The sequence below is a fragment of the Anastrepha obliqua genome, chromosome 3, assembly GCF_027943255.1.
Source record: "Anastrepha obliqua isolate idAnaObli1 chromosome 3, idAnaObli1_1.0, whole genome shotgun sequence".
Classification (NCBI taxonomy): Eukaryota; Metazoa; Arthropoda; class Insecta; order Diptera; family Tephritidae; genus Anastrepha; species Anastrepha obliqua.
The window spans coordinates 33424004-33443541 of NC_072894.1; the positions used below are offsets into that span (position 1 = coordinate 33424004).

At 38.9% G+C, this 19538-nt stretch overlaps 2 protein-coding genes across 2 annotated transcripts; both read right to left on the bottom strand.

The window, feature by feature from the left end:
* Positions 1-2374: 2374 nt before the first annotated feature.
* On the bottom strand, positions 2375-3142 carry LOC129242676 (uncharacterized). The gene is made up of 2 exons (XM_054879462.1): positions 3078-3142; positions 2375-3002 (listed from the first exon to the last, which is right to left on the bottom strand). The coding sequence occupies exons 1-2, from the start codon at positions 3129-3131 to the stop codon at positions 2427-2429; spliced, it is 630 nt and encodes a 209-aa protein (XP_054735437.1). The 5' UTR covers positions 3132-3142; the 3' UTR covers positions 2375-2426.
* A 6454-nt stretch (positions 3143-9596) lies between these two features.
* Positions 9597-10353, bottom strand: LOC129242784 (uncharacterized). The gene is made up of 2 exons (XM_054879630.1): positions 10289-10353; positions 9597-10214 (listed from the first exon to the last, which is right to left on the bottom strand). Exons 1-2 carry the CDS (start codon positions 10340-10342, stop codon positions 9639-9641), a joined length of 630 nt encoding a protein of 209 aa, XP_054735605.1. The 5' UTR covers positions 10343-10353; the 3' UTR covers positions 9597-9638.
* Between the last annotated feature and the right edge of the window lie 9185 nt (positions 10354-19538).

Genomic DNA, 19538 nt, shown 5'->3' on the forward strand with positions numbered 1-19538 from the left:
GTGTTTTATATTGCCAGCTTGGAGTGCAAAGTCGCTTTTTGCCTTTTCTGAGCGATTAATTAAAAATTCAATTGTGACTCTTAACTTTAACTTATTTATTTATATAATCCACAAACAATACGCTATTATATAGGTACATAAGAACAAAGTCCTTATGGCAAGAGTCGTATTAATATAGATACTTCTTAAAAGTAGATTTAGAATAAGAAAAATCAAAGTCTAAGGAAAAAGAATAAACAATAAATTGAGCTAGCGGCATCCTAAAAGGGCATTCACCCCGTAACAGTTTAGCAGTGCCCACAAAAAACATAAAATGAATGCGAATTGAGCAGATAGGGGCAATCTATTGAGCCCGCACACATATCAAAGACAAAACACATCGACAGCAGAACCCGCCTAGACAACGAATTTCATCGAGCACAAAGCAAATCGCGCGAGAAGTTCTCTCAATAGACTCTTATTATTATAGACTGCATAAAATGGTCTCCAAAATAATAGCGCGTACTATATATAATCTTATGACGTGGTAGTAAATTTTCTTCTTTCTCAACTTTTATTAGAAACTTTTTCCTGTTAGTAAAATGATGTTAGTAAAATTTGAATTTTGTTTTTATTTTGTTTTCTGTTAGATGAAATCATCTTGGAAACTTGACGTTCATCATTCGTTCCACCTTCTGGGTGGTTGTCCTTGTGGTATAGCTCTCGAAACTATTTACTTTGGCTATTCTGATACACTCTTCTTTCAACATGTTTTCGCCATTCTTTTCTTCTTTCTCTGCTGAATTTGTTGATAACCTCAATTTCACAATCGTTACGGATCTGGGCAATCGCTTTTCCATCGTTTTCTATAATTCTACTTTTTGTTTGCATAAAAAGCTGTTGAAATAAACTACCAATTTTTCAGAGATAAACAAAGTGGCAATTTTGACATGAGAGATAGAGACCGCGAAGTGGCATCGAAAAAATTCGAAGATACTGAACTACAACAATTATTGGATGAAGACGCATGTCGAACCTTTGATGATATGTCTAAAGAGTTGGATGTGGACAGACCAACCGTTGGTGAATGTTTGCATGCGATAGGAATGGTCCAGAAAGTACGTAATTGGGTGACACATCAATTGAAGGAGAGGGATATCAAGAGACGTTTGGTGACGTGTGAGATGCTTCTTGAACGGCTGTAAAGAATAGTTTTTTAGCATCGCATCGTCACTGGCGGGGAAAAATAGATCTATTATGATAACCCTAAGCGTCGAAAATGTTGGAGCCTGCCATGTGAACCAGGTCCATCAACAGCAAAAAAAACTATTCATGCTTCAAAGGTTATGCTATGCATCTGGTGGAATCAGAAGGGTGTCATCTATTATGAAGTCCTTAAGCCAGTTAAGCTTATGAACTCATGACGATCGTTATTGACTGCACCTTAAACGTTGAATCGAGCTCTCAAAGAAAAGCGGCCGGAATGCGACGATAGACATGACAAACATATTTTGCTACATAACAATGCCGGGCCGCACGTTCCTAAATCGGACCAGAAATATTTAGAGGTACTGAATAAGGGAAATCTTGCCGCACCCACCTTATTCCGCAGACATTGCACCTTCGGACTACCATCTGTTCCGATCAATGCAGTCAGCCCTTTTGGAGAGCGATTCACTTCTTAGAGAGCATCGCAAACTGGCTCAATGAATGGATCAAGTCAAAAGAAATCGAATTTTTTGTCAGAGAAATCCGTATGCTGCCTGAAATGTATTATTTAATTGTTTAAAGAATTCGTAACTTTGGCTGAGAAAGGGCGGAAGTTTATTCCCATACCCAATAATTAATACTATTTTTTAAATATACCGCTAAAAAATTTTGTAATCGTAATAAATTCACAAAGAGGATTTTGATTTATATCATTTCTGATCTTTCATATTTTCGCTCTTTTTAAAGGCCGCTGTATTTGCTTAGGTTGTAAGGGAAGATAAATAATGGGAATGCATAATTGTATAAAAAAAAATCAAGTCGCTCAAGTTTGTCGTCGGAGGCAGCGGCAGCGGTAAATAAGAATTAAATTCATTCACAGGGAATTTTGTTAACGCTCTTCGCTGGTTGTGTGCAATTTCATACAATGCAGTGTATTTTAATTTTGACAGCGAGTGTCGCCAGACGAAGTTTGATTCAGTGTGCACTATAAATTGGATTCTAACAGATAATGGGTCACTAACTCTGGGTAAATTCACGAGTATTCATTGATTCTGCAAGGTGTGGTTTGAAGTAAGCAACTGGAGCAACTTCTGGTGTCCCCATCTACATGTTACATCGAGCTTGACATGAACTTTTTCGACTTGCATAGAAGAACAACATAAAGTTTGCATGCATAAAACAATTTTAATTTTTTTTTATTTAAAACATTATTTAAAGTTTCAACAGTTACAAACAATTTAATTCTTCAATTTGGAGCAGGTTTTGATTTCAGAGGGATATTGAGTGAACACCGAAATCAGGTCGGTTACAGTGGAGACAGCGCAACCGGCATAGGTAGCTGGCGTGGATGGTAATTTCTTCGCCAGACTAATAGTTTTAGAGACCTGCCCCTTCAGTGTAATCATTTTATTTATCAACTTAATGAAACACTTGAATGGAGTTGTCTTATTTCCATCGGTCGCATCGTCGAGAGCACCGTTGTTGCAAACGTTGCTGTTCAGGTGGATGATGTCATTGCAAGTGATTACAACCGCTTGTACTTGGCTAATAAGTGCGGTAAAGCTCTTCAGGGCACCAGTGTTGCAATCCTTAACGGCATCAAGGAAATCTACTGCAACATTACGAAGGTTCATGACTGCTTTGATGGTACAATTAACACCTTTCAGAGTACGCAAACTGGCTTTGAGGGTAAAGTAGAATATCCATAAAATATTGAATGACTGGGCATCAGTGATCTCGTCGGCGAAGTCCAAAGGAGTGAATTCCGGTAGTTCATCATTTTCAATACTTCCGAGCGAATAATCAATATCGGCCTGAGGATAAGAGGATCGGAAAATGATTGAAGGTACACTTTTGCAAAGGCACACCTATCAAATATTTTTACTTACCGCGGCTACTGCCAAGCACAGTCCAAGGATGAATGCAAGTACAGCTAACTTCATTGTGATTTGTTTGAGTTGTAAGCACAGTTGTCGTTGGCAATGAATCGCAGCGCGCTTTTATACCGTTTGGAATACTAAGGGTGCTAAGCAAACACATGTGACACCGATGTGGAGGATTAAATTTTGCATATCTTTGATGATAACTGACATAACTGATAACAATAATTTTTATCAGAAATTTTTATCGAGTCTCCCATAAGCCCCCGAACAAAGCCGAAAAATATATACTTGGCTTAAGACACTAAATCTTCTTATCGAAAAATTAAAAGTTCATTATTGTTTACGGTTAATGTGGCATTTTTTGGTTTATAATACGGTAAAGATCGGAACTGTAGTGATATTTGTGATAATAAATATATTTACCTTAGTTTATTCAGCGCGTTCGAATAGCTGTCTAGACTATTAGTGCCAATGGCTTAAACTTCCTAATTATAATTAATAAATATATTTTACTGACATGCACCGATTGATCCAGTCTAAATAATGAAATAAGGGAAAGTCTCGTCCGTGTATAATAATAAATAAAGAAACCTATGGCTTACTGTTATTTAAAGCGAGGCTGAGACTGTACTTATAATATTTTATGCAAAAAAGTTGAATTCGAATAGTTGGCGAAAGCAGCTTTGCAAGCAGCAAATAATATAAAACAGATTTATTGTCACTACATGCCCTGATTTTAATTCCCCGCCGCCTTTGGCCAATCATCCTAATCCGACCATGAAATAATAGAGTCAGGCCTTAGAAATCTCTCGCATTTTTTCCAAAATTGTTTAGGATTGTGAGTTGAGGTTAAACTCTGTTGCAAGGCGGAATGAGATTGAACTTGTGTAGGGTCCGGGACACAATGGACTCGCTAATGAATTGACGAACTGTTGATTAATGAAGTGTTCAAACTTTAGGATGATGGGAAGAATCAGTTACATCAAGTAACTCAGTAATAAATCCCATGAGAACTGTAGGTGTAGTAGTGAAACTTTCAGAAGATCCTAGTGTTTTCTGAAAAGGCCTGCCAGGGTGAGTGCTAAATTTCTCCTAAGACACAGGAGGAGTGAGATACGAGCTAAAATCTGCGAAGTTTGCTGAAGAACATTTCCTAGAGAATAATTCCTATTCTAACTGTACCTTCCAATTCTCAGACAGAGGAGCAATGAGCTACAAGTCAAAATCCGCGAACTTTACTGAGGCATATTTCCCGAGGAAAATCTCTTATCTAACTGTAGCTTCCTATGCTCAGACAGAGAAGGAGTGAGCTGTCAGCAGACAATGGCACACTTCCACGTATATAAATATATATAATTGGCGCGTACACCCTTTGTGGGTGTTTGACTGAGCTTCTTCTCCTATTTGTGGTGTGCGCCTTGATGTTGTTCCACAAATGGAGGGACCTACAGTTTCAAACCGACTCCGAACGTCTGATATTTTCCATGACGGAAATAATCTCGGAGGTATGCCATTGCTTGCCGTGGGGCGACCGCCATTAGAAAAAACTTGTTCTTCATTTTGGTCTTTCACTGAGATTCGAACGTAAGTTCTCTCTGAAGCCGAATGGTAGTCACGCATCAACCAATTCGGCTACGGGGCTCCAAACGAATACCGTAGTAAATTTTTTTCTTCTTCATCTTTTGTTAGGAACTTTTTCCTGTTAGTAAAATGATGTTAGTAAAAGTTGAATTTTGTTGTTGTGTTTTCTGTTAGATGAAATCATCTTGGAAACTCGACGTCCATCATTCGTTCCACCGTCTGGGTGGTTGTCCTTGTGGTTTAGCTTTCGAAACTATTTACTTTGGCTATTCTGATACACTCTCCTTTCAACATGTTTTCGTCATTCTTTTCTTCGTTTTTGGATGAATTTGTTGATAACCTCAATTTCACAAACGTCACGGATCTCGGCTTTTCTATACCTCTACTTTTTGCTTGCATAAAAAGGATATTGAAATAAACTACCAATTTTTCAGAGAAATATGAAAAGTGTGATATTTTTCTTTCCGAATATTGTAATTAGAATTAACTTTGATTACTTTATACAAATTTTCATATAACTACTGATAATTAAGATAAAGAAAATGGAGTCAATATTTTAACGTGTATGTAGGTTAAAATGATTTAGCCCATGAGCAAAATGTAATAATAATATTAGGTTTGGGGTGTCACTGCTGATACTTATGTTCGTCATATGTTTAAAGAGTTGGATGTTGACAGATCAACCGTCGGTGAACAGAATGGTCCAGAAAGTAGGTAACTGGGTGACACATCAAATGAAGGAGAGGGATTCGAGAGACATTTGCTGACGTGAGAGATGCTTTTTGAAACGCAGAAAATAAAAGGTTTTTTCGTCACTAGCGATGAAGAAAGTATCTATTATGATAACCGAAAATGTTGTAGCCTGCCAGATGAACCAGGTTCATCGACAGCGAAAAAGAAAGATGTTATATATCTGGTGGGATTAGAGGGGTCTCATATATTATGATCTCTTTAAACCATCTGAAACCATAATTGGCGATCGTTACCGACTGCACCTTAAACGTTGAAACGAGCTCTCAAAGGAAGGCGGCCGGAATAGGACAGTAGACATGAAAAATTGATTTTGCTGCATGACAACGTTAGGCCGCACGTTGCTAAATCGGTCCAGAAATATTTAGAGGTACTGAATTGGGAAATCTTGTCCCTCCCACCTTATTCCCCAGACATTGCTCCTTCGGCTTAGCATCTGTTCCCATCCGATTCCGAATGCAGTCAGCCCTTACTGGAGAGCGGTTCACTTCTTACGAGAGCATCGCAAACTGGCTCAATGAATGGATTAAGTCAAAAGAACTCAGAGGAACCCGAATGCTGCCTGAAAGATAGAGTAAAGATGTAGCTTCTAATGGCACATACTTCGCAAAATATCATATATTATTTAATTGTGTGAATAATTCGTAACTTTAGCTAAGAAAAGACGAAAACTTAATCCCATACCCAATAAGTAATACTATTTTTAAAACATATCGCTCAAAAACTTTGAAATCGTAATAAATTCACAAAGAGGATTTTGATTCTTATCATTTCTGATCTTTCATGTTGTTGCTCTTTTTAAAGGACGCTGTATTCGCTTAGGTTGTAAGGGAAGAAATTCTAATGGGAATGCATAATTGTATAAAAAAAATCAAGTCGTTGAGATGATGATTTCCCAAATTTTTCGCTTAATACAGATTATCAAATTGCTAAGTACCACGTTTTTAATATATGAAGTATTTATGCAATTGCGGCAAGGCACAGTGGTCGAAATGGTCAATCTAGCGGAATTTAATTTATATCTCTAAAAAAGAAGACAACAAGCGACATACATTCTTTGGTTGTGTATAATACAAACGATATAAAGTTTCTGAAATACTTTTAAAAACAAGACTTTATTTATATTTTTTTATTTAAATTTGTTAAAGTAGTTGAAGTAGTATATTTTTAACGATGTTCAATGTTCAACTTCAGTTTTATTTGATAGATGTAAGAGTGGAGCATATCAGTTAAATCAAGTTAAAATTAACAAAGACAGTAACAGTTAACACTCAATACAAAAATATTTCTCAATTTTTTATTATTTATAACTTATTGATATTAAATTTTATTAATTTTTCAGTCATAATTTGAGTCGCTTTCATCTCAACGAAACCCTCTATATTCGATATCTTTATCAAAAGAAGTTGCAATATTTCTTAGTAAAACATTTTTTTTAATAACAGTGCCTTTTAGATAAAGACTATATCGCGGGGTCGGATGACCGGAAAAGAACATTCATTAACTTTTCCATATTTGTGCCTTGATCTCTTTATTTTATGATGCTCGCGCTAATTTGTTTCTAGTTTCCCGTGCTTCTTCTGGCATTTGTCCGATTGGAAGTGGAACATCATCCATAATGGCAGTTTCGTGAATTAACATTTTATGTACGGAGCTGGGTATATAGAATCAGGGATATTTCCTAACAAAGAGTTCAGTTTATTTTTGTAACGTATTATCGAAAAGATTCAATATTAATTCAATGTCCCTCGGAAATGGACCGTGGCATCTCGCCATCTATATAAAGATGCAATACTTCTACTTGTGTATTCGTGGACATCTTGGACATCTGAAAAAATACAAGCCTTAATTTTGTCAACCACGATTTAGTTAGCGTTCATCTTTGACACAACTTAGCGTTCATCTTTGACACAACATTTCGCTTGCCAGGTTTATCAAGGCCAGAGCTCGCCGCTAAGTTCGCTAAGCTTATCAGTAGAAGCTTAGTTAGCAACGGATGAACCTTTGCGAAGTTGAGTTTTGGATATGCAATGTGTGAACTCCTTTTCCCTTAGATCACGTTTGAGCACCTTAAGATTAAAAGGCAACTCCGACCTACGAGAGGAGATCTAAATATCTTAGAAGACTTCCGACACACTCCTATTTTTCACTGGGTGGATACATTATTTCCCAAACTCATTCTCTTCAGGAACTTTCATGGTCTCATTAATGAACGTACGGCCAGGAAAAATAATTCTATCACCTTCGAATCTGGATCTCAGATTTGGTACACTGACGGATCGAAATTAGAAGATGGTATAACAGGGGCAAGAATCAATGGGCCTTAATTAAAAAAATCGATTCCAATGGGTCTTTACCCAGAAGAAATGCTGAAATACATGCCATTGAGATATGTGTGAGGAAATGTCTCCTCATTTAAATACTTTCAGATAGTCAATCGGCTTTGAAAGTCCTTCTATCAACTACAATCAGCTCAAAAATGGTACATGACTGCCTGAACCTTCTTAATATGCTAGGGAACTTCAACACATTATTACTGGGTTGGGTTTCTGAATACGAAGGAAACGAAATAACGGACCAACTAGCCAAAAAGGGTCAAATATGCCGCTAATTGGTCCTCAACCTTTCTGCGGAATTAAAAAGGGCCACATAAATGAAACTCTCAGGAGATGGGAGTGAAGAAGTTTGTTGAACACTGGTGAAACTCTATCGGTTATCGAAAAGCGAAACAGGAATTTCTGATACGCTACTTTCACTTAGTAGAGTAGACTTAAGACTTTTAACTGGTTACTTCACAGGCCAATGTAGCCTGAGATATCACTTAAAGAAAATGTACCTCTCTGAGACCATCATCTGCCAATTCTGTCAAATGGAGACTTAAAATTCAGAACACATTCTTTGTAAATGTCTTGCACTAGACAGTAAACGGCTACGGCATCTTAGTGGTACTGCTGTGCCCGCACATAAACTATGGAGCAATAAGCCCTAAAATGTGTTAACATTTTTAAAAAGCCTCAAAATAAAGGGTACCCCAGCAGGCTTTACGGAATAGATCTACTTTGGTCGCAGTGCGCAGTAGCCTAATAATAATAATGGCTACCTGTTCAATTCTCTACCAAGTTGCTGTTGAAATTTCTTAATCTCATACCTATATTTCGGAATTCATCATCATCATCATCATTAGCATTACAGTCTTGTGCAGACCATTGCTTCCACAACTACGGTTCTCCACTCCGATCGATTCTCTACTACTCCTTTCCAGTTTGTGATACCCATTTTCTGCAGGTCGGCTGTGACCTCATCTACCCAGCGTTTGTTTGGTCTCCCTCGACATCTCCGTCCAATTGGTTGTCTATGGAACGCTATATTGGCAGCTCTCCATTTGGGCATTCGGTACATGTGCCCCAGCCATCTGATTCGTTGACTTTTTATAAAGCGTATTGCGTTTCCATTACGTATCAATGTGTCTAGCTCATGATTGTATCTTATCCGAACCGTTCCGTCATCTCGCCGGGAATTGGTCCTCATTATATTTACCCTTATCCATAATATTAGCAAACATAAATGACTACATGTCTAACTATTTTTATAAGGAATTTCCTCATCGTCTCCTCATATTACAAATAACTCTCGTTGGGTAGCCGACACTTTTTGTAGAAAGTCGTACTATTGTAGTGAGTTTCAGTATGTAGTGTAAGTAAGAAAGCTAAGACTAAACTATACAGTCGGACAACATTAGATAGGGCCAATCCTTGCAGTGGATAATTGGTTTGGAGAAGATAAAACAATTTTCGACCGCTTTGATGCGCAACATTTGCGCAGAAGATTTCTTCACATTTCTCACTGAGAGCTGAGTTTGTCGTCGGTGAATTAAAAATAATTCCATTCACGAGGAAGTTCGCTGGTTATGTGTCATACATTGCAGTGTATTTTAATTTTGACAGCGAGTGTCGCCCGACGAAGTTTGATTCAGTTTGCACTATAAATTGGATTCTAAGAGATAATGGGTCACTAACTCTGGGTAAATTCACGAGTATTCATTGCTTCTGCAATATGTGCTCTTAAAATAAAGCGGCCTTATAAACTAGAGCAACTTCTGGTGTCCCCATCTACATGTTTACATAAACTTTTCCGACTTGCATAGAAGAAAAACATGAAATATTGCACGCATAAAACAATTTTAATTTTTTTTTTTTATTTAAAACATTATTTAAAGTTTCATCAGTTACAAACAATTTAATTCTTCAATTTGGAGCAGGTTTTGATTTCAGAGGGATATTGAGTGAACACCGAAATCAGGTCGGTTACAGTGGAGACAGCGCAACCGGCATAGGTAGCTGGCGTGGATGGCAATTTCTTCGCCAGACTAATAGTTTTAGAGACCTGTCCCTTCAGTGTAATCAGTTTATTTATCAACTTAATGAAACACTTGAATGGAGTTTTCTTATTTCCATCGGTCGCATCGTCGAGAGCACCGTTGTTGCAAACGTTGCTGTTCAGGTGGATGATGTCATTGCAAGTGATTACAACCGCTTGTACTTGGCTAATAAGTGCGGTAAAGCTCTTCAAGGCGCCCGTGTTGCAATCCTTAACGGCATCAAGGAAATCTACTGCAACATTACGAAGGTTCATGACTGCTTTGATAGTACAATTAACACCTTTCAGAGTACGTAAACTGGCTTTGAGAGTAAAGTAGAATATCCATAAAATATTGAATGATTCCGCATCAGTGATCTCGTCGGCAAAGTCCAAAGGAGTGAATTCCGGTAGTTCATCATTTTCAATACTTCCAAGCGAATAATCAATATCGGCCTGAGGATAAAAGGATCGAAAAATTATTGCTGTTGAAGATACACTTATTCTGGTAATCGAATATTTTAACTTACCGCGGCTACTGCCAAGCACAGTCCAAGGATGAATGCAAGCACAGCTAACTTCATTGTGATTTGTTTGAGTTGTAGGCACATTTGTCGTTGGCAATGAATCGCAGCGCGCTTTTATACCGTTGGAGAATACTAAGGGTGCTAGGCAAACACACGTGACACCGATGTGGAGAATTAAATTTTGCATATCTTTGATGATAACTGACATAACCGATAACAATAATTTTTATCAAAAATTTTTATCGAGTCTCCCATAAGCCCCTGAACAAAGCCGAAAAATACTTGGCTTAAGACACTAAATCTTCTTATCGAAAAATTAAAAATTGACTATTGTTTACGGTTAATGTGGCATTTTTTAGTTTATAATACTGTAAAGATCGAAACTGCAGTGATATTTGTGATAATAAATATATTTACCTTAATTTATTCAGAGCGCGTTAAGATGGCTTCCTTCGACTGTCTAGACGCCCTCCAATGGGTTAAATGGAACTAATATATTTCCAAATTATAATTAATAGATGTATTTTACTGACATGTACCGATTGATCCCGTCTGTAGTTCGCATTCTGCAGATCCGAACCGATCATTGAATAATGAAAGAAAGGAAAATCTCGTCCGTGTATAATAATAAATAAAGAAACCTATGGCTTACTGTTATTTAAAGCGAGGCTGAGACTCTACTTATAATATTTTATGCAAAAAAGTTGAATTTGAATAATTGGCGAAAGCAGCTTTGCAAGCAGCAAATAATATAAAACAGATTTACTCTCACTACATGCCCTGATTTTAATTCCCCGCCGCCTTTCGCCAATTATCCTAATTCAACCTTTTTGCACGAAATGTAGAGTCAGGCCTTAGATATCTCTCGCATTTCTCCCAAAATTGTTTAGGATTGTGAGTTGAGGTTAAACTCTGTTGCAAGGCGGAATGAGCTTGAACTTGTGTAGGTGCCGGGATACAGTGGTGTTGAAAACAACGAAGTGGCTGATGAATTGACGAACTGCTGATTAATGAAGTGTTCAATTGGACCAAGGATAATGGGAAGAATCAATTACATCAAGTAGCTCAGTAATAAATTCCATGAGAACTGTAGGTAGTACTGAAACCCTCAAAACAGCCTAGTGTTTTCTGAAAAGGGCTGCCAGGGTGAGTGCAAAATTCCTCCGAAGACACAGGAGGAGTGAGGTACTAGCTAAAATCTGCGAAGTTTGCTGAGGAGTATTTTCTAGAGGAAAATCTCTAATCTAACTGTACCTTCCTATGCTCAGACAGAGAAGGAGTGAGTCCTCAGCAGACGGTGGCACACTTCCAAAAAGAAACTACTCAATATTTTTCCAAACTGTTTTTTTTATTTTGAAGTACAATCCTTCCGGTTAATGATGGAATACAACTTCATTCATATGACTGCCTCAGCTAGCCATGCACCATCCCATACGATCGGTCCAATTTTTCAACATATTTTCGATTGTGTGCGGCTGTATTTCAGCTATGACATCGCGTATGTTGGTCTTCAGTGCATCAATTGTTGCTGGTTTGTTGGGATAACACTGGTCTTTGACGGCACCCCAAAGATAATAATCCAACGGCGTCAAATCAGTTTATCTTACTTTTTTCGCAAAGTAACGCACATACGCTTCATTCGGTGCTTTTCTTCTTCCCATTGTCGTACGTAATTTTCGTACACATTCTGCAACATTACCATGATTTTCAAAGTAATGTCGCAATATTTCCCAGCGTTCTTTGAGCGTGTACACAATCATTTTCGTTCAGCGGGAGAATAAAACTAATTTTCTGTCAAATCAGATGACAGCTAAGTGTTACCATTCTTCAAATAATCAAAGTTCAAATCCGTAAAGATAGATGACGGGCCCTGTATATCTTCCATAAAAAGCTACTCATAAAAAAACCATCTGCCATTCGGAGTTGGCTTAGAACTGTAGGGAACAACATTAAGACGCACTGCACAACTAGGAGGATGGCCAAACATCGAAAAAGGGTGTAATTATACATATATACTTATATGTATATTTATACATTTATGTATGTATAGAAAAAAAGCGTTAGTGCCATCTAAGGATTTCAGATCAATCAGTCTGTTATCGTTCTTGCAGAGCTACTCTGTTGGTATCTCGGTAAATCCCCTGAAAACGGAGTTCGTCTTATTCACGGGAGATAGAAAATATATACAGACCAACTCCTCTCAATAGTGGGGTCTCCGTTGCCGCTCCCCAATAGGGTGAAGTCTTTGGAAGAGATCCTTGATAGGGCGCTAACGTGGAAGACCAACATTGAAGAGAGGATTAAGGAGGCAACATACGTCTTGCATAGGTGCACCGGCACTATTAGCAAAAGATAGGACTACTCGCCTAAAGTTACATACTGTCTACCTAACACAATAAAGCCAATTTTGTTGCAAGGATTCCTCTTCTGGCACAACTCGCTGGAGAAGACGACGCCGGTTAAGTAGCTAGAAAGGGTCCAAAGTTCAGGCCTCATTGGAATAAGTAAACCTCTTGATACCACTTCTACTCTAGCGCTAAATTCAATACTGAATGTGGTACCCGTGCACACCGCAAGCAAAACCGCTGCTGCAATCCGATTGAGGTGTTCGGGTCACAAGCTAGACTTAGTAGCTACGGATAGTCCAGTATCCATAGAAACTTTGAGTTCATTCCCATAGTGACTGATCAATGCACATCCGAGCGGCACTTTTTCCATTCACATTCCCTCAAGGGTAGAGTGGGCAGGTTGCAACATTTGGAGATCGGTCATGGTAAAGATGTTTGCAAATAGCTCGAAGTAGGACGCAAGGGTTGGTGTAGGAGTATTTTTCGAGGAGCTGCCTATAAAGTTCAAATTCAGGCTACCGGACCCCTATAGTGCTTTCCAAGCGGATGTAGCTGCAAACAAGGAAGAAGCAGTGGATTAGTTGCTTACTTTTGGAATTATGTGCTGTGATGGACAGGCAATCAGCAATTAAGGACCTGGGGTCGGTATTGGCTCCTGATTCTCTCTCAACTACATCTGAATACTTCAATATAAATGATAAGATCCAAAAAAGAAAATAAAGCAGCCTCGAAAGAAGACCATAAACATATGAAAGAATTGAGTTCAGAAGAATCTGTCAGGTTTTGACGCAAGAAGTAAGTATGCTGGCGAGGGTATTCGCTTCCGACAAATTATTTTGAGAAAGATGTTATGAATATGACAATCAATCAATGAGAACAGCTAAGGAATTGAGTTTGGATTTCGAAAACACGTAATCGGATGCCTATGAGTACTTGGTTGTTAAAATATATCGAAGTTTTCTAAACATAGATAATCGCAGGAAAGGCAATTGTGAAACGTTATCGTATTTATAACATTTGAGGATTTTTCTGAAATTTTTGTTTTTAATAAGAAAAAACACGATACACCTTGAATTGGGCATCGACAATTTGTGTGCTGATTGTTAAATTACGTTCATATTTTAAATCTAAATTTTCATGTTCCATCACAGGCTTGTGTTCAAGTTTTATTCCTTTTTGTGGTGGCTACTTTATTATCGTCTGCCTTTTCCAAGTTCTATTGCTCTTTCCTTAATGTTATTGTATCCAATTGTAAATGACGTTTAGTGTGTGAATGAACAAAAGTAGAAAAGTCAATTATACACAAGACGTTGAAGTCCTACTTAGCGATATAGGTACACATACGTTGAGTACATATGCATGTACGTATGGATGTATGTATATATGTAAGTACCCAAGTTATTGACTACTGAAACAAATTGCTTGATTGGCTAGCACTTTTCTGCAAATACAAACTAGTCCGGAAATGGTTAGAAAATCACTAGTTGATAGTGATTTGATAATTCGTACTTGTAAAGGAGATATATACAGGATTCAGTATTTAAATCTGCTCTTAAACAAAATACCATTTTTATTCTATTATAATCACCGTTCAGATAGATTTTATCTCTCTTGTTAAATTATGAATTCGTTTTTTTGAAAGCTGGTTTCCTGTTGTCAAAAATAGCAAGGAATCTAAAATGTTGGGTATTTCAAACAAAGAAAATTGCGAGACTTAGCTATTTTAGATGGTTGAATCGCGACTGGAAAAACAAAAACATGCCATAAGTTCTAAGGACTTTAGAACAGGAGGTAGATTTTTATGTCCGATTTCAATAAAGCAACTGTTCATTACTTAATATTGACGAGCATAGTAACAACACAAGCCATTCGGTTTCAGTCAGTCATTGTGTTAATAAAAATTAGCCGGTAAAAAGTGAACTTACTAAAACTCGTCCTGTAGCTTTGCTATTTTCTTTTTCTCATTTCATATGGATGACTCAATTGACTCCTTAGTCAAGTGAACCAAGCGTTTTGATCATGGTCTTCAATTTTTCTGAATATTGGTTTACAGGGCCCGGTACTCGAAGTGTAACTAATTAAAAAGGCCATACATTTAGTTTGGAAAATTAATTTTATTCAATTCAATGTAAAAAAATGTGTGAAAATATTACAAAATTAAGAATCAATTTTCTTTTGCTCGATATGACCACCTTTTGCCTTGACTATGCCCTCGAGACGGCCGAGAAACGAATCCCAAGCTGCCTGAATGTGACTTGCAGTTATTTAGGCTCACTCGCGAACAATGGCTTTTTTTACCGCCTCGAGACCGGTGAATCTTTTAGTTCGGACCTTGCTTTCCAAAATGGCCCAAGGAGAATAATCCATCAGACTCGCGTCTGGTGAATTTGAGAGCCATTGTGTGCCCTTTATGAAGTTCGAAACGTTGTTTTTTAGCCATTATTGGTCCACTCGTGCTGTGGAAGACCGCGCCGAGTCCTGTTGAAACGCCATGGTCTGCTACCGAAATGTTTGTCTGCCCACGGCTTGAAAGTAACCTTCAGAAAACTTTCCGCATAATATTTCGCATTTGCTTTGACGCCAGACTCGATGAAAATGTTTGGAGAGCGCCCATCTGCTGTTGCAGCGGCCCATACCATTGCCTGTGGCGTGCTGCCTCCTGGTGGCCAATCGATGACTCAAATTCTCGCATGAATGGTGGGTCAAATAAACCCCATGGTTTTGGGAGTTTACGAAATGTTCAGTCTGAAAAATTTTCTCGTCAGAAAGCAACTCTTTTGCTCTCTCAGATCTGACTTGTTGCTGCTTTGGTGTGAGACCACGGTCAGATATTTTCTTCTTCAGTTCTTTCGCCATTTGATTGGCACTTCGTCGGAGATTGGTACAAGTCGCTTCTTCACTTTTTGAACTATTTCGCGTGACGTTGCAGTCTTTTGATTACCACCTCCATGCCGTGTCGCGATGCTATCAAGTTCGAGAAGCCTGCCTCAATGATAATTAAAATAGCTTTAGTTAAATAGAAAAGTTGTTTCTAATAGCGATCGCCCCTCGGCAGCCAATGCCAAACCTCCGAGTGTATTTCTGCCATGAAACAGCTTCTCATAAAAAATATCTGCCGTTCGGAGTTGGCTGCAAACTATAGGTCCCTCCATTTGTCGAACAACATTAAGAAGCACACCACAAATAGGAGGAGAAGCTCGCCCAAACACCCTAAGTAAGTCGGTAAGTGCCAATTATAAATAAATAAAAATAAAATTAAAGAAAAGAGTGACAAACTATCGAGTGTAGTTCAGCTATGAAACATCTCCTAATAAAAAAGCATCTGCCATTCGGAGGCGGACCTCTTCATGTGTGGAACAAAATAAAGACGCACACCACATATTGGATAAGGACCTCGACCAAACACCCTACAAACGAAACTATTTGAATGTACGAAACAATAATCAAACATGTCTTGACATATGTTGCGCCCCTATGGTGGAAGGAGATAGAGATCCAGCTCACGCAAGCAAATCCTAACGACTAGCCGGCGTGGGCATTACACTGTGCCACGAAATTTCAGACTATGGAAGTGAGATGATCAACAAACACACAAGGGCGGTGCACTTGACCGTGAGGGAATATGACGTGCGATTATTTCAAACTATTACCTACAAACAGCAGGGTACACCCCATATGAGTATAGGCACACAGGTAATGAAGTGTCAGATATCCTGCTTGAGCCACGTAGCAATTTATAGACACAAAACACTTGTTTGGACTGTTATTATTATTACCATTTTTTTTTTGGGTAAGGGGGTGGAAAATGCCTAATGCATCATCAAAGCTGCCGTCGCAGCAATGGTTTGTCCGGATACTAAAAAACTCTTCCTCGTTTGGAAGCGTCGCTCAATATGGAACTGCTTTCTCATTCGTTCCACCTTCCTCATTGCAAGGCCTTTGTGCCTGCGTCAGGTGCTGCTTTTTTATCGGAAGAATTCTTTCCGTGAAATGATGAATGATCTCCCAGGTTTCCTCGCTACTTAGCATCTTGTCGATTACATTTTCAGTGGTTATGTGACCGACTGCATTCTCCAGCGTTCGACGTTCTTGTTCCCAACGCATGCATTGGAAGAATGTGTGCTCAGCGTCATCTTCGGCGGCATCCCCATGTATAATATGCATGAGGGGTGTTCGCATTTCCCTATTGGAGTGTTATGGAATTTTATTAGGGGAAGCTATTATATCTGGATGTACACACATGTAAGAGGGTCTAACATTTTCAGACGTACTAGAAAGGTAAAGCAGAAGACAAAACCATAATTCCTAAAATATCAGCGATGAGATCCAAGACACTTCTTTATCTTGCCAAGCACGCAGTAAGGTAGGCACATACTTTCATGCTGCTTAGGGGGAGCAATGGAGCATTTGCCGGTCTGAACGAGCGCAAATGACGCTTTTTGCAGATTGTACGAGAAGAAGTTTCTACAATTTCCATACTATTCTTTTCGAGTTCACCGCACCTGCAGGGACCCGAAGGTTCAGCGTGAAAGTCTTTACAGACTCAACACATTTTTACCTCGGCGACTATGTTGATAAATATTTGGGCATCGCAAGCCCGTGAGTTATTATTGAAGAACCAATCGGCTTGAAGTTCAGAAAAAAGGCTAACTAGTTCTGGCTCCAGCTGTGAAGTAACCAGTGTTATTTATCGCTTACGTATACATTTATTTCCTGCTTCGCCTACTTTGGTGATTCTTTATCTTCGTCACTTGCACCTTGCCTTCGCTTGATTGCACTGCACTAATTTTCAACGTTCGCTTCGTTGATGGTCGCGCATCCGACTGAGGATATAAAATGCGCTTTCTTAGCTAATTGGAATTGAAACATAAATTAAAAGTCGGAAACAGAAACATATTCGCCAACACTACAACGAAAGCAAATAAAACAACAACAAACGTGGCCATCAATGCTGGACTGCAATATAAAATAGGAGCACATTGGGTGTGTGGTAGGATATTACGAAACGTCTCATTTTACTATTTCTTAGGCGATGGCTGTCCTTTCGCCTTTGCCTCGTCCTTTGATACTTCAATTTGCAGGCAACGTCACGTTGCAACTTTTGTGGTAATGTGCTAACATTACCATTACTATTTTTTTATTATTATTGTTGTTGTGGTTGCACAACAATTGCCCGCCAACCTGGTCCTTTCGCTCATCGTTTCGCTTGCTTCCTTGATTCGCCTTTTGCTGTTGTCAGAAGATTAACTGTTGGCAATAATTTCGTTACGCTTTAGCTTTGTTTTATTATTTTATTCTTTGGTATACTTCAAGGCGTTATAGCCGTGTATTTTTGTTAGTATTTCATTTGAGTGCATGTGCGGCTTAGTATTGTTCTTGTGTGTTGGTATCGTTGAAGTGTGACTGTCAAAGATGAATGTGGGAGCAATAAGCCTTTGATTGGTTTCGATATAAAAATTTACTGCCCAAGTGTTTTACAGTATTTCGACTGCCATTGGTGAGTGAGTACGTTTTAAGTCAGAGAACTAAATAGACAGTAGTGAAATTGAAAATCCAGACAGATTGGTTGGTTGGTAGTTGCGACTGACAACCTTAACTTACCTTACTATCTACCTCAACATTCATTTTAAGAAGGTTCGCAAAGAACTGGTTCTATTTTCATGATTTACTCGTATTTTAAACCCCTTGTGCTTGTCGATGAATATACTTACGAGTTAGATTTAGTTTTGGGAAGAGCTATTATATCTTAAGGCTGAACGTTAAAAAAAATAGGGTAGGTAGGTTTCTTCCTTAGTGTACTCAAGTTTCGAGTTCCGCTTTCGAGCGTTGTATTTGATCGCTTGCTGGATGACTTCGGTCGGTATCTTGTGAAGAACTTTAGTAATGTTGGCTTGCATTGCCTCAATTGGAGCTGGTGCATTCATAAAGTATTAAGACTTTGCATACCTCCACAAATAAAAGTCCAAAAGTGTGATATCACACGATCTTGATGGCCAATCCACTAGCCAGAGACGAGAGATAAATTGGGTAAACGACTACCTCGATTGCCTTTCTTGCTTCTTCACTGCCAGGAACTTACAACTTTCATCCACTAAATCCACGGCGAACCTCTTCACCACCTAGACAAAAGAGGTCAAGCTACAACTTAAGGTAAAAGTCGACGATACACCAATTCCGACGGTTAACAACCCCAAAATATTGGGAGTCACCTTTGACAGCTTGCTCTCCTTCTCATGGCATACAACCGCTACTGAAACTAAAGTACAGAATCGCAACAAAGTCCTCAAGTCGCTTGTCGGCAGCACTTGGGGCAAAGGCAAGGAAATTTTGCTGTCGACTTTCAAAGCAATAGGCCGACCGATTCTAAACTATGCTGCGCCTGTCTGGTCGCCTGGAACCAGTGATTCGCAGTGGACGAAGCTCCAGGCCTGCTAAAATGTCTCTTGATGCCCCCGATACAACACCTACATGAAGGAACATAACAAACTGTTCAGCCAGCAGTTTCTGCTAGGGTGTTACCACAGGCCTCACCCATGCAGACACCTGCTTGAGCCTGAGCCACCTCCTAGGCACGTCAGTAGGTATTTCCTCAATTACGGGGACGAGATCCACGACAAAACAGTAAGACAGCTACTGGATCGGACCGTGTACAGGGTACAGGCAGACCATAAACGCCATTCATCGGGAGACCTTTACCACCTTCTTAAGCTCCCGACCCTCGAATGCCGTTATCGGAGTCCAAACTCCATAAATTGCAGACGAAGAGCTCCAACTTCCCCGAGAGTTCCGCGTAACTTGGCACAACTACGTTCTGGATACTGTAGCAGGTTAAACTCCTGCTTATCCAGAATCGACCCCGATATACTATACAGAGAGCGTGTGTTCAGTTGTTTGTTTATTTATGA

Coding starts and splice junctions, on each gene's coding strand:
- LOC129242676 (XM_054879462.1), bottom strand. CDS start 3,131: ATGAAGTTAGCTGTACTTGCATTCATCCTTGGACTGTGCTTGGCAGTA. Junction 3,003..3,077: donor TGTGCTTGGCAGTAGCCGCG/GTAAGTAAAAAT, acceptor TCTTATCCTCAG/GCCGATATTGATTATTCGCT.
- LOC129242784 (XM_054879630.1), bottom strand. CDS start 10,342: ATGAAGTTAGCTGTGCTTGCATTCATCCTTGGACTGTGCTTGGCAGTA. Junction 10,215..10,288: donor TGTGCTTGGCAGTAGCCGCG/GTAAGTTAAAAT, acceptor TTTTATCCTCAG/GCCGATATTGATTATTCGCT.